Below are 15248 nucleotides of genomic sequence, written 5' to 3' on the forward strand. Positions count from 1 at the left end.
CTCAATTTCTTTAGTCATCCAGCATTCCCTATACCTACCAGCCTTCCCTTTCACCCTGACAGGAATATACTTTCTCTGGATTCTTGTGATCTCATTTCTGAAGGCTTCCCATTTTCCAGCCATCCCTTGACCTGCGAACATCTGCCTCCAATCAGCTTTCGAAAGTTCTTGCCTAATACCTCTCTCCAATTTAGAACTTCATCTTCAACTTTTAGATCTGGTCCATCATTTTCCAACAGTATTTTAGAATGAATAGAATTATGGTCGCTGGCCCCAAAGTGCTACCCCACTGACACCTCAGTCACCTGCCCTGCCTTATTTCCCAAGAGTAGGTCAGGTTTTGCACCTTCTCTGGTAGGTACATCCACATACTGAATCAGAAAATTGTCTTGTATGTACTTAACAAATTCCTCTCCATCTAAGCGTTAAACACTATGGCAGACCCAGTCAATGTTTGGAAAGTTAAAATTCCCTACCATAACTCCGTATTATTCTTACAGATAGCTGAGACCTTACAAGTTTGTTTCTCAATTTCCCTCTGACTATTAGATTAGATTAGATTACTTACAGTGTGGAAACAGACCCTTCAGCACAACAAGTCCACACCGACCCACCGAAGCGCAACCCACCCATACCCCTACATTTACCCCTTCACCTAGGGGGTCTCTAATACAATCCTAATAAGATAATCATCCCTTTCTTATTTTTCAGTTCCACCCAAATAACCTTACTCCTTTGACAACATTAAAGGACAAATCCAGACTAACCATATAACTAACTGTACATTCACATTGAGACAGCCCCTTAAAGACTTCAGCTTTGTACGCTCTGAATATAATTTTTGAGGATTGCAGCACAATGTTACTCAGCTGCTTTTGATTCGTACTTTTAGGTATCATTGAAACCACCACTCTCATGTCCACATGCATTCTTACCGATTTGCCATTCAGTAAGGGAATGGCCCAGTATTAGTTAGTGTCACTAGCAACAGCTGGCATCTTTAATAACAGCTACTCTTCGGACTGAGAGTCTGTGCTTTCCTCATGCCCTTTATGTATAATGCAGATTTTCATCTGTTTCTCTACTTCTGGTGTATGTTCGTTGTGTTTCTTCTACAAACACACCTATTTAATCTGCCCTTTTTTGCTTCAGTTTCTGCATACAGCGTCTTTTATATGCAATTTGCTGCTGTATGATCTGTTTATCCACAGCAATAGCAATTTTGAGTCTGTGTTGGTACTTGCCTCTTAGCCACCATTTTGTGGATTGTCATACTTGGGCTTAGCTGTTGAGCTTCCTTGTGCTGCTAGATCCATTGCTTTCTTTAAGTCTACAACCCTTTCCATCAGTAACCAAATCTGGATTTCTTCAGATCTTAAACCACACACCACTCAGTCTCTGACAGAATCTTTAGAGTTGTCTGCAAATTTGCCAAATTTTACTTTTTCCTTTAAAATTGCTATGATCTGGGAGATACATACACCATCATGTTGGTTTTGTGTGTGCAATCTGAACCTTTCAGCAATCACCAATGAGTTTTGGGGAAAAACAGTTATGAGGCATTCCTACTATTTCTTCATTTTTGGAACCTAGTTTCTCTGGCTGTACCAGACTCCTCAGGAGTGTTATCCACTGTCCCTCCCAGAAACACTGGGATGACTAAAGCTGCTTCTATCTTGGAAGCTTGAACAAAATAATTAAATTTCTCTGTGTGGAGTTCTAACTCTTTGCACTTCCAACATACGGTCCCACAGGCCCAAAAATCCCCACCCTTTTTATTTAAATGGGAGGGCTATAGCACAATGCACAACCTTGCTGCCTCCCATTCAGAAGAAGCTATTCCTGGGGTAGCCTGTTTCTTTCACTCCTATCTCAGATCGTCTCTCTCCAATGGGAGAAAGTGAGGACTGCAGATGGTGGAGTACCAGAGTTGAAAAGTGTGGTGCTGGAAAAGCGCAGCAAGCTAGGCAGCATCTGAGGAGCAGGAGAATCGATGTTTCGGGCATAAGCCCTTCTTCAGGAATTATGCCCGAAACGTCGATTCTCCTGCTCCTCGGATGCTGCCTGGCCAGCTGTGTTTTTCCAGCACCACATTTTTCAACGTCTCTCTCCAATGGAAAGTACTCATTACTCCCAGCTTTTCTTCAGGGTAGTGCATGTGGCCATCTCTTCTGCACTGTTCACCTCCTTGGGTTGAATTCAGTTTCTTTTTAATAATTTTCTTAACTGTGCCTTTTAATTTTTTTTTAACATCCAAGTGCCTCCTAGGTCTACCCAGGGGACTACGATTCCATTTTGTTTTTCAAATCAGTGGATCCACCCGCGATTGATCTCAAAGCAGTTTTTTTTATCCTGGTTGTCTGTTTTCTTCTTGAGTTACGTTCCATTAAGGAGCAGGGCGTCGAGGTGTTCAAGGGCAGGAGCATTATGGTTGAGGTACTCACTGTGCAGGCACCAAGCTTCGACTGAGCTGCCTCCCGACCAAAATGGCCGATGATGTAGCCAAGCTGTCATGTGACTGCACTCTTAAAGTGACAGTGGGTCACAGTCCTTATCGCGATCAACAACAAGGGTAGAATGAGGGATGAGCTCTGCAGGCAGATTTTGAGGAGCTTGCAAAATCATTTAAAAAGAAGGATCTCAAAAGGACATAATCTTTAGATTAATCCGAGCGCCACATGTTAGTGAGTACAGAGACAGGAGGATAGTGCAGGTGAATAGATGAGCTGCTGAGGTAATTTTTGTTACGTCTATTCATGAAATGTGGGCATCACTGCCTGAAGTCAGAATTTATTGCCAGCACAAAGTTAGTGCTGAACTGCCTTCCAGAGTTATTGAACTATGTGTGTGTGTGTATATGTATGTGTGTGTGGGGGGGGGGAGGGGGTTAGAATTATTGGAGAAGCAGGCCTAATCACAGTGCTGTTAGGAAAAGAGTTCCAGGACTTTGATTCAGAATACCAAAGGTACTAATGGTTTTCTGCAGTGGATTTCAAGAGCGCATCTTGAAATGTGCTGTCGTCGTGTTTCAGTGGTGAAGGAAATGAATGTTTGGAGATGAAGTATCAATCAAGTAGGTTGCTTCATCCTAGATGGTGTACAGCTTCTTAAATGTTGTTAAAGGCATTCATCTGGGTTAGACAGCAAGACTCTATCACATTCCTAACTTGTATATAAGAGATGGACAGGCTTTGGAGAGTCAAGGTGGGAGTTTTCATTCCAGGGTTCCTTGCCCTTGCAGCCATAATATTTATTTGGCAAATCAAGTTGGGTTTCTTGTCAATGGTAACCCCCAGAATGGTACTGATAGGAGATTCAGCAATGGTAATGCCATTGAACAGCAAGGGATGATGGTTAGATTCTCTTTTGTTGGAGATGGTCATTGTCTGGCAATTACTACTTCTCAACCCAAACCTAGATATTGCCAACGTTGTGCTGCATATGGACATGTTTCAATATTTAAGGAGTCGCTAATGATGCTGAACATTGATAATTGCACAATGAACATCCCCATTTTCTGACCTTATGATGGAGGGTAGGTCATTGATGAAGCAATTGAAGATGACTATGGCAACTTAACCTTGTGCACTAAATGGTGAGGTTGTAGTGATGTAGCTAAGGGCAAAGAGTAAAGGAGTGAAAAATATCAGTGTGTGATGTGTGTTTCTCTCCTCTGGCTGAAACCAAATAATGTCTTTAAAATGTATGCACATTATTCATGGGCCCAATTGCAGATGGACCTGTGGTTTGCATAGTTCGACAGAATGTAATTTATGTCCCAGACTTTAGAAACAGGGCTCCATGGAAAAGCAGGGGTTTACCAATGAGATGTGCCCGTATATTTCAACCATGTCACTGCAATGGAGCATTATTATCCAATATGAAAACTGCAACATCTATTAAAATCTAAACTCTGACCTGACAAGATTTTTCTTTTCCTTCCAATCTTCCTGTAATAAGTCACTGAACTTGGCTCAAGCAACATGATCAGAATAGAATCAAACTTTAAAATTTAAGAGATTAACCCAAAAGGGGAGACATTCTCCACAGGAAAGAGCAAGTTTTTCAGAGGGAGAAACTCAGCAATCAATGGAGAGAGAAATAGAGCCGACATTTCAAGTCCAGTATCATTCTTGTGTCAAACTCTGGAATTTCAAAAAAGAGTCATATTGATATTAAAAGATCAACTCTGTTTTCTCTCTCCACAGGCTTTGCCAGACCTGCAGAGTTTCTTCAGTACTTCCTGTTTTTATTTCCTGATCTCCAGTATCCACATAACTTTGTAGTAATTTTATAACCTTAAACTTGTGGTTGTGGTAACTAAAAAGGGATGAGAACTGGTCGGCCTCTTCATATTCCTTTATGTACATGGAAATCCAAAGACAGAACTTTTAAGGTAAACCTCCCCTTGCCTCAATGCAGTGTTTAACTGAGACCCTCAAATCAGTAATTCCCTCATTCTGTTACTGAGTGAGTTTATCTCAGCCAGAGAGATGCAGTTGGGAGGGAGAGTGGGTGGTCCCTTCAGCCTTAGTCAGATTGTTGAGTAATCTGTAACAACTCCCACGCCTGGTCACTAACCAGTGACCCCAGTGGAACAATGTGTGCTGAGGAAACTCTTGTCTCAGACATACTGATAGGATTGTGAAGGTGTTTGGTACGCTTTCCTTTATTAGTCAGAGCACCGAGTATAGGGGTTGGGAGGTCATGTTGTGGCTGTACAGGACATTGGTTAGACCACCTTTGGAATATTATGGTCTCCTTCCAATCAGAAGGGTGTTGTGAAATGTGAACAGGTTCAGAAAAGATTTACAAGGATGTTGCTTGGGTTGAAGGATTTGAGCTATAGGGAGAGGCTGAACAGGCTGGGGCTGTTTTCCCTGGAGCATCAGAGGCCAAGGGGTGACCTTATAGAGGTTTATAAAATAATGGAGGGGGATGGATAGGATAAATAGACAAAGTCTTTTCCCTGGGGCGGGTGAGTTCAGAACTAGAGGGCATAGGTTTAGGGTGAGATGGGAAAGATTTAAAAGGGACCTAAGGGGCAATTTTTTGACATGGAGAGTGGTACGTGTATGGAATGAGCTGCCAGAGGACATGGTGGAGGCTGGTACAATTGCAACATTTAAAAGGCATCAGGATGGGTATATGAACAGGAAAGGTTGAGAGGGATATGGACCATGTGTTGGCAAATGGGATTAGATTGCATTAGGATATCCAGTTGACATGGACAAGTTGGACCAAAGGGTCTGTTTCCGTGCTGCGTATCTCAAAGACTCTATGACTCTATGTTGGGCCTAAAGCACTACCCTGCAGAAATGTCCTGAAGCTAAGGTGATTAGTATCCAACAACTATCTTCCACTGTGATCTCTGACTCCAACCAGCAGAAGGTTTTCCTATTTAAGTCCAGATCAGTCCAGCTTTGCTTGGGCTCTTTGGTGCCTTACACAATTAAATGTGCCTTGGGTCAAGAGCAGTCACTCTCACCTCACCTTTGGAGTTCAGCTTTTTTGGCCATGTTTGAACAAGGATCTTAATTAGGTATGGAACCAAAGTGGCTCAAGCAGAACCCAAACTAAGCATCAACGAGCAGGTTATTTCCTTGCAGTATGGTGCCGACCTCTTCCATCACTTTGCTGGTGGTCAGGAGTGGACTAAAAGGACAGTAGTTGGCTGGATTGCATATCTCCTGCTTTTTTGTGCACAGGATATAGCAGCATATAATCCCTACAGTGTGGAATCAGGCCTTTCAGCCCATCAAGTCCACACCAACCCATCGAAGAGCATCTCACCCAGGGTTGCCCCATCCCTGTAACCTTACATTTCCCAGCGCTAATCCACCTAGCCTGCACACCTTTGGACTGTGGGAGGAGACCGGATCACCCAGCGGAAATCCACGCAGACATGGGGAAGATGTGTCAACCCTACACATACAGGCACCTGAAGGTGGAACTGAAACCAGGTACCTGGCACTGTAAGGCAACAGTGCTAACCACTAAATCACTGAGCCACCTTATACTTCAGCAATTTTAAACATTGTCAGGTTAATGCCAGTGTTGCAGTTATAGTGAGCTAGGTGTGCAATGAATGAGCACAGATTCAAAAGAAGAAATTCGAAATGGAAAACAGAAACTGAGTAAGGCAGAAAAGACAAGAAAGGAGTTTTTTAATGACGTGCTAAGCATTTTAATGCAAATCTAGTGAATTAGCAAGATGGACTGTGGGCACAAATAGAATCTGGAAAGTATGATATCATAACTATTACAGAAAAGAATGGCTCTAAGTGGAGGAATGGCAGCTTGATATCTCTGATTGTAGAGGTTTCAGATAGAATAAAGAGGGTGTCAGGCAACAAGGGAAGGTTTGCAATATTAGTTTTATAAAATCTGGCAAGGGGTGATAAGCAAGAAGGCACATCAAATGAGGACATAGAACTGAAGAAAAGAAAAGGTGCAATCATTCTGTTGAAAGTAGACAAGTTGCCAAGAATTTCAGAAATCATAGGACAGTTATTTTAAGGCAGTCAACTCTCTCAACATTTTCTTTCACTATTTTTTCATGGGGTGTTGGCATCACTGACAAGGCTAGCATTTGTTTCCCTAATTGTCCTCCAACTGAGTGGCCTGCTCAGCCATTTCAGAGACCAGTTAAGAATCAACCGTATGTTGTGGGTCTAAAGTGACAACTAAGTCCGACCAGGTAAGGATAGCAGGTTGTTTTCCCTGAAGGAGAGTAGTGAACTCGATGTTAGTTTCGTGGCACTATTACGGAGACTAACATTATATTCCAGATTTATTAATGACCTTTGTGCATTAGTCTGGCCTCGTGATGTTAGTCAGTGATATTACTCCTCAATGTGAAAGATAAACAGGGCACAGCAACCTCAAAATGCATCCAGGATCACCTTTCTAGCCATTTTGTAGTAATTCATATAAGAAAGCGGTAAATTCTGGATTGATTTTTAGAAGATAAAGCTGATCAACTGGAAGGGGAGAGCAGTTTGGTGGTGGTGATCGTCATTCGCTTGGATTTAGCATAGATATGTTAAAGGACAAAGATAAACCAAGCATACACTTTCTAAATTGGGAAAGACCAGTTTTATTAATCTGATGTAATTTGCCAAAAATGGACTGGAAACAGTTTCTTGAGGATATTTAAGTGCTAGGTATTCAAGAAGGAGATAAAAAAGTTTCAGAACCAATATCCTCCTACAAATAAAAACACAATTGAACTCACAAATCTCAACACCCATCTGCCATCCGAGTATACAAAGTGAAGCCTGGAACAGAGATGTGTCGGGCTGACATTTAAAAGGAATGTATGAAAACAAATCTAGGAAGGGCATAAAAAAAAATTTGGTAAGTAAAGATGCTTTATAAATCTTTACATAAAGAGCCAAAAAATAACTAAGGAAAGATCAGGGCCCGTAAGAGACCCAAAAGATAATGTGTGGAACCAGGAGACAGGGGAATTGTTTATAATGAATACCTTATGCTGCTTCACTAAAAGGGAATGATGCAGACATTGTAGCCAAGAAGGATAACTGTGAAAATTGGATAGCATAAACATAACCAGAGAGAATTTATTAATGGACTTAGAATATTTGAATGTAGATAAACTGAAGTCCACGAAGTGTATACCACTCCTCTAAGAAAGCAAGGGAAGCCATGGCAAAAGATTTGACCATCATTTTCAAATCCCCTCAAATAATTTTAGCAAGGTTTTTGACAATCACAGAATGGATGTTCTGGCTATGGAGGGAATGCAACAAAGAGATATCAGACTGATTCTTAAGTTGGCAGGACTGACATATGAAGAGAGACTGGATTGATTAGGACTATATTTACTCGAGTTTAGAAAATGAGAGGTGACCCCATAGAAACCTATAAAATTCCAACTGGATTAGACAGGGTAAATGCTAGAAGGATGTTTCCGATGACTGGGGAGTCCAGAACCAAGGAAACAGAGTTTTCCATTTAGAATTGAGATGAGGAGAAATTTCTTTAACCAGAGAATGGAGAGCCTGAGGATTTCGCTGTCACAGAAAGTGGTTGAGCTCAAAATTCGTAAAGCCAAAGTACAGAGGGATCTGGGAGTGCTAGTTGAGGATTCTCTAAAGGTAAACATGCAGGTTGAGTCCGTGATTAAGAAAGCGAATGCAATGTTGTCAATTATCTCAAGGGGGTTGGAATATAAAAGCACTGTTGTGCTACTGAGACTTTATAAAACTCTGGTTAGGCCCCATTCGGAGTACTGTGTCCAGTTTTGGTCCCCACACCTCAGGAAGGACATACTGGCACTGGAGCGTGTCCAGCGGAGATTCACATGGATGATCCCTGGAATGGTAGGTCTAACATATGAGGAACGGCTGAGGATCCTGGGATTGTATTCATTGGAGTTTAGAAGATTAAGGGGAGATCTAATAGAAACTTACAAAATAATATATGGCTTGGAGAGGGTGGACGCTAGGAAATTATTTCCGTTAGGCGAGGAGACTAGGACCCGTGGACACAGCCTTAGAATTAGAGGGGGTAAATTCAGAACAGAAATGTGGAGACATTTCTTCAGCCAGAGAGTGGTGGGCCTGTGGAATTCATTGCCACAGAGTGCAGTGGAGGCTGGGACGCTAAATGTCTTCAAGGCAGAAATTGATAAATTCTTGATGTCACAAGGAATTAAGGGCTACGGGGAGAATGTGGGTAAGTGGAGTTGAAATGCCCATCAGCCATGATTGAATGGCGGAGTGGACTCGATGGGCCGAATGGCCTTACTTCCGCTCTTATGTCTTATGGTCTAAAATATTGAAAGCCTTCAACTAGATATTACTCTTAGGGCTAAATAGATTGAAGGGTACGGGTAGAAAACAGGAACGGGGGCTGAGTTGCATGATCAAATGTGATAGTGTTAAAAGGTGGAGTGGACTGAATGGCCTCCTCCTGCTCCTATTTTCTATGTAACAGTGCAGAAGGAAGCCACTGAGCATGTCAGGACCCATATGGTGGACTCATCAGAAAAGTAAGAGCCTGTAGGATTCAAGGGTCATTGGTGAGTTTGATCCAAAATCGCTCCATGTCTTTGTATCTGACAAGCTATTTCCACCAGAGCTGTGCAGGGCTCAATCATTCATGGATCTGTTTCTTTTTGTGGTAATATATGAGTAACTTAAATGTAGGAAACATGATTAAGACATTTGCAGTTGATGCCAAACAATTAGCTGTATGGTTGATAGTGGGGAAGTAAGTTATAGACCGCAACAAAGATATCAGTGGACAGCTCAGGTGGACACGCAAGTGGCAAATGAAATTCAAATTGCAGAAGATGAGTTAATGCAAACAAGGTAAAAGAGTACAAAATAAATGATGGGATACCATGAGAATTGTAAAGGAACAGAGGAACCTGTGCAAGTCCTCAGATCCCTGATGATAACAGGATAGATGAGTAAGGACTTAAGAAATAGGAGCAGGAGTAGGCCATTCCACCCCTCAAACCTGCCCTGTCATTCAACAAGATTGCAGCTGATTCACCTCAGGCATCAAATAAAGTTACTGGATGTTTGCCTTTAGTAGTTGACAGACAGAATGTAAGAGCAAAGGGGTTATGTTAAAACTTCATAAAATAGTAGTTCAGTCACTGCTAGATTCATGCTCAGATTTCTGGTCGCTACTTTACAAGAAAGATGTGATCCTACTAGAGAGGGTCCAGAGCTGATTTATAAGTTGAGTAGAACTTGTTTGTCTGCTGGTAGGTCTGGAACTCGCTGTCTGAGAGGGTGTTAAAGGCAGAAACCCACCTTGCATTAAAAAGCATTTAAATGTACAATCAAATTGGTGTAAACCACAGAGCGGAAAAGTGGGATTAATCAGGATCATTCTTTTTCAGAACGGGCCAAATGGCTTCCTTCTGTGCTTTAAATTTTCTGTTTCCATGGTAACAGTGTAGTTATCTTGCCTCAAACTAGCTCAAACTCATGTTCCCTTTCCTCAAAGCTTGTATTAATACTGAATGTCATACTGGAATACAGCGCATCGATTCCATTTTAAGATCTTCCAGCTCATATATCCAAGGTGAAAATCTGTCACAGATGAGAGATCTCCACACAAAGCAGAGGGACACAATCCTAATAATCAGTTTTAGATTAGATTAGATTACTTACAGTGTGGAAACAGGCCCTTCGGCCCAACAAGTCCACACCGACCCGCCGAAGCCCAACCCACCCATACCCCTACATTTACCCCTTTTAACGTAACACTACGGGCAATTTAGCATGGCCAATTCACCTAACCCGCACATCTTTGTGACTGTGGGAGGAAACCGGAGCACCCGGAGGAAACCCACGCAGACACGGGGAGAATGTGCAAACTCCACACAGTCAGTCGCCTGAGTCGGGAATTGAACCCGGGTCTCTGGCGCTGTGAGGCAGCAGTGCTAACCACTGTGCCACCGTGCCACCCACTTGGTTGTCCTTCCAAAGATTCAACACGACAGTCAAACAGAAACAGAATTACTCTCCTATCGATGTTATTTATTAAGTTAGATTTAGTTGGACCACGAGTACCAAACAGGTCATACGAGAATGAAAATACAAACATACATATTAGGAGCCTTTTTATAGGCTCATTGCTGATGTGTTTCTTACAAATTCCACATTCTCTTCTCCTTGCCTAACAAGAATCTATTTACTTCTGCCTTAAAAATTTTAACGGCCTGTCTCCCCACCCTTCTCGAGTGGAAGAACAAAGATGTGCATTTATATAGTACTTCTCATTCCTTAGGGTATCCCAAAGCAATAAAGCACTTTTGAAGTGTAATCACTGTTGTAGTGCAGATAACTTGGCAACCTTTTTTATGCACAGCAAGCTCCCATGAGCAGCAATGATTCATTTCAGTTTGAAAGCAGTTAAGAGATTAGTGAGTTTTGAGATGAGCAGTTAAGAGATAAATATTAGCCAAGGCACCAAAGACAAACTGTCTGCTGTACTTCACGTTCTTCAAGATGTGCATGGGATATTTTGCCTAAGTGGACAGATACAGCCTTAAGTTTTATAGCTTGAATCATAGAAAAATACAGAACAAAAAAGGACCTTCAGTCCAATGAGTCTACACCAACAAAAACCACAGCACTCTAAATTTACATGAATCTCACTTCCAGCACTTGGCCCATAGTCTTTAATGTTATGACAGAAAGATGGCATTGCCAATAGCACAAGTGGTATGGTGGCTCAGTGGTTAGCACTGCTGCCTCACAGCGCCAGGGACCTGGGTTCAATTCCACGTTTGGGTTTCCTCTGGGTGCTCTGGTTTCCTCCCACAATCCAAAGATGTGCCGGTCCGGTGAATTGGCCATGCTAAGTTGTCCATAGTGTTAGGTGCATTAGTCGGGGTAAATATACGGTAGGGGTCTGAGTAGGTTATCCTTTGGAGGGTCGGTGTGGACTTGTTAGGCTGTTTCCATACGGTAGGGAATCTAATCAGTACTGCAGTCATTCAGTAAAGCACTGAACTGTCAGCTTAAACTTTGTGTTCAAGCCTCTAGAGTGGGACTTTAATTGAAAGGTAATTTCTTTGAAAATCATGTTGACTCACCACTTTGTGATACAAAAGAAGTGAATGGAAAATGGTCTGTTGGAATTCCATGCTTCATTCACAATTAAACATTTCTTGGCTATACCTTTTTGTTTGAAACCTCCAGCACACTGTTGTTGATGGAGATTCCAAAAAAGAGCTACTTTTATTTTTATTCATTCACGGATCATCGGCTGAACCAGCATTTATTGCCCACCCCTAATTACCCAGAGGTCAATTAAGACTCCATTATATCACTGTGGATCTGGAGTCACATGTAGGCCAGACCAGGTAAGGATGGCAGATTTTCTTCCTTAAAGTGAACCAGATAGTTTTTTTCCCTGACAAATGGCAAGAGTTTTGTGATCATTATTAGAATCTTATTTCCAGATTATTCTTGAATTCAAATTCCACTATTTATCAAGGCCAGATTCAAACCCAAATCCCGAGAATATTAACTGAGTCACTAGATTCCTGATGAAGGGCTTGTGCCCGAAATGTCGATTCTCCTGCTCCTCGGATGCTGCCTGAACTGCTGTGCTTTTCCAGCTCCCCACTCTCGTCACTGGATTAATAGTCTAGCGATAATACCATTGGGCAATCACCTACCTTAAGTAGAGATTATTAGGATAGTTCTGATGCAGCTGTATGAGGCTACATCAATGACAAACATATCTGCCCTTTGTCAAGATTAGAGTGGTGCTGGAAAAGCACAGCAGGTCAGGCAGCATCCGAAGAGCAGGAAAATCAACATTTTGGGCAAAAGCCCTTCATCCTCATTCCTGATGAAGGGCTTTTGCCCAAAATGTCAATCTTCCTGCTCCTCAGATGCTGTCTGACCTGCTGTGCTTTTCCAGCACCACTCTAATCTTGACTCTGATATCCAGCATCTGTAGTCCTCACTCTTGCCTATATCTGCCCGTTGTGCAGGAATATTATATTCCATAGAGTTTCGGCACAGTCTTCCAGAGAAAGTCAGAAGTTATGTGCTTTCATGTGGGCTCCTGCTGGAGTTAAGACAGCGCCTAGTGGAATCATTGTTTTAAGGGTTCCCCACTGCAACTCCAAAATGAGGTAGGGAAGAGAGAAATAATGTATCCCTCTGAGTCTGACAGCAGTGAGAACTACAGGGGATAAACATTGATAAACATGTTATCATTTAGTTTAGTTGTTTTTCATTTGAATGGACCACATGAACGTTTGATGTATTAGTGGTTCCTTTCAGAGCCACATCTGTGCTGACTCTCCATCGCTTTCACCTCCTTTAATTCATTCCTTCATCCACTGACCAAGTTCTCGCTTATTCTCTCTTCACAACTCACTATCTTTTTTTAAAAAAAATCTCCTGTGTGAGAGAGGGAAAAGGGAGGAGATAGAGACAAAGGGAGAAGAATAAAGTGGGAGAGAAGGAAGTGGCAGAGAGAGGAGAGCAAGGGAAAGAGAAAGGGAAGATAGACACACAGCTGAGAGAAAAGGGCATGGAGAGTTAAAAAGTGTGAAAGAATTAATGTGAAAAATAAGAATGGGGGACAGCAAAAGATTGGTTCCTGGCTGAAAACTATCAGGATGTTGGTTATGAATGGAAGAGGTTGCAGACTTGTTGGTCAGCACTCAGTGGTCAAGTAAGGAGTTTCAGGAGAGAGAGAGAGAGAGAGCCAGGGACAGCTCCATTGAACGGGCGGCGGCACAATGGAGCTGGAGGAGGCACGGTTCCCCCGGGTTTTCCTCCGGACCCCGCCGGGATTCTGGCTCCTGGCCCGGTGTGACAGGTCCAAGACAAGAGGGCAGTGAGAAAAGGGTGGCCGGCCCTGGGGCAGGGGCTGGGGAGGGGAGCCGGAGCTGTCAGTGGGGACGGCGGGGGGGGAGATGCTGAGTGACACACAGCAGCGTAGCAATGCAGCAAAACAAAACCACCCAGAGGCAGAGCAAGAGCCCCGGCTCCCAATTCACATCCACACCGAATCTAACTCCGGACTACATTCATCAAGCCCAGTCTGGAACAAATCCCAAATTCTGCCTGATGAACTTCCCATCCAGGTTATTTTCTTTTTAGTCTCAGCTCCAGTTTCATTTTGGAAAGGAGAAATCAGCAAACGAATGATCCTACAATTCAAACCCTCTCTGCTTTCACTTTATGCAAGGACCTGTCTAAAACAGCAGCTCCAACTCCCGGATCTCCCGAACGCACAGCCTCATACTCACAGATCTTTGGCCGGTAGGTTCTTTCCTTCAACGATCCGCAGGAATAAGGAACTGCGTTTTGCCATGGCCAGTTCCGAAACAAACTCCAACAGAGAGAGAGAGAGAGAGAAGTAGAGGGGGAGTCAGTCGTTCTCAAAGTTTACTGGCGAGACACTGAGCCAGCGCCTGGAGACAGGGTAAAGGGACAGCTCTGCGCGGTATCTGTCTCTTTCACACACACACAGACACACACAAGCCCGGCCAACCTGATCAGACCAAGCTCTCACTGACAGTCACCATGTGCACTTTAATTCGGCTGCTTTCATTCAAAGTGGGGCGGTACCACAGGATAGCTGAGGAACTGATTGGCCAGAAAACATCAGAAAATAGGACCACAGAACCACGTTCCTTTTCTTTTGAAAAAGCCGATAACCTTTAAGTCGGTAAAAGAGAGCACTCTAGGGATCAGAGGCCAGTTAGTTTCTAGATTTTTTTTTTAGCTTCCTATTTCTAATTCTGTTTTTTTTTCCCCTGAAAGGAACTGTAAGAAAATCAATTTCGTCTAAGCTAAAGAACCACCGTGTTAAATTACTGTGAAAATAGAATTGGCTCCTTAATGAGAATTTTGTCATTGAATTTCTATCTTATTAAACCTTTGGAGTTCTCTATCCAGAGGGTGTGATTGTTCGGTACAATGGTATTTTCAGGAACAGAAACAGGGATTGCTGGAAAAACTCAGACACTCTGGTAGCATCTGTGGAGAGAAATCAGAGTTCAAGCTAACTCTGTTCTGAGGAAAGGTCACTCGACCTGCTGAACCTTTCCAGCAATTTCTGGGTTTTTTTTTTGTTTCTGCTTAACAGCATCAAAAGTTCTTTCAGTTTGTGTTTACTATTTTCGAGATGTGTTTTTGGGCACCAGACAGGGTCAGAGGAAGACAGTGGAGATGAAGTGTAAACACCTTAGGGAAAATCCTGTGGCTTTGTTTTACTCTTTCACAGGATGTGGGCATTGCCAGCAAGACCAACATGTGTCGCCCATCCCTAAGTGCCCTCAAACTGACTGACTCTGTGGCCACTTCAGAGGGCAGTTAAGGGTGAACCACATGGCTGTGGGTCTGGAGTCACAAGAAGGGGCTGCACCAGGTAGAGAAGGCAGATTTCCCTCCCTACTGGACATTAGTGAATCAGATGGCTTTTTACCCATGAGTGATACTTAGAAAATAGGAACAGAAGTAGGCCTTTGAGCCCTTCGATCCTGCTCTACCATTCAATAAGATCATGGCTTATTACCTAACTCAGCACCCAGTTCCTGCTCTCTCTTTCATCCCTTTGATCCCTTCAGTCCTAAAAATTACACATAATTTCTTCTTGAAAACATTAATGTTTAGGCCTCTGTGGCAGAGAATTTCACAAACTTACCACTTCCTTATTTATTATTAGCATTATTTATATTCCAGATGTGTGAAGTGATTATTAATTCCATGGGCTTTGCGATTTGAACC

General features: G+C 42.7%; 1 protein-coding gene across 1 annotated transcript in view; it reads right to left on the reverse strand.

Annotated features, from left to right (window-relative positions):
• rasa4 (RAS p21 protein activator 4) overlaps positions 1 to 14037 on the reverse strand; it is a 253310-nt gene extending 239273 nt beyond the window's left edge. Inside the window, exon 1 of the mRNA XM_043718928.1 lies at positions 13766 to 14037. Within this exon, the coding sequence (XP_043574863.1) occupies positions 13766 to 13830 (65 nt within the window). The 5' untranslated portion in view covers positions 13831 to 14037. The remainder of the gene's footprint in view (positions 1 to 13765) is intronic.
• Positions 14038 to 15248: the final 1211 nt, after the last annotated feature.

Source organism: Chiloscyllium plagiosum, chromosome 28, assembly GCF_004010195.1.
Source record: "Chiloscyllium plagiosum isolate BGI_BamShark_2017 chromosome 28, ASM401019v2, whole genome shotgun sequence".
NCBI lineage: Eukaryota > Metazoa > Chordata > Chondrichthyes > Orectolobiformes > Hemiscylliidae > Chiloscyllium > Chiloscyllium plagiosum.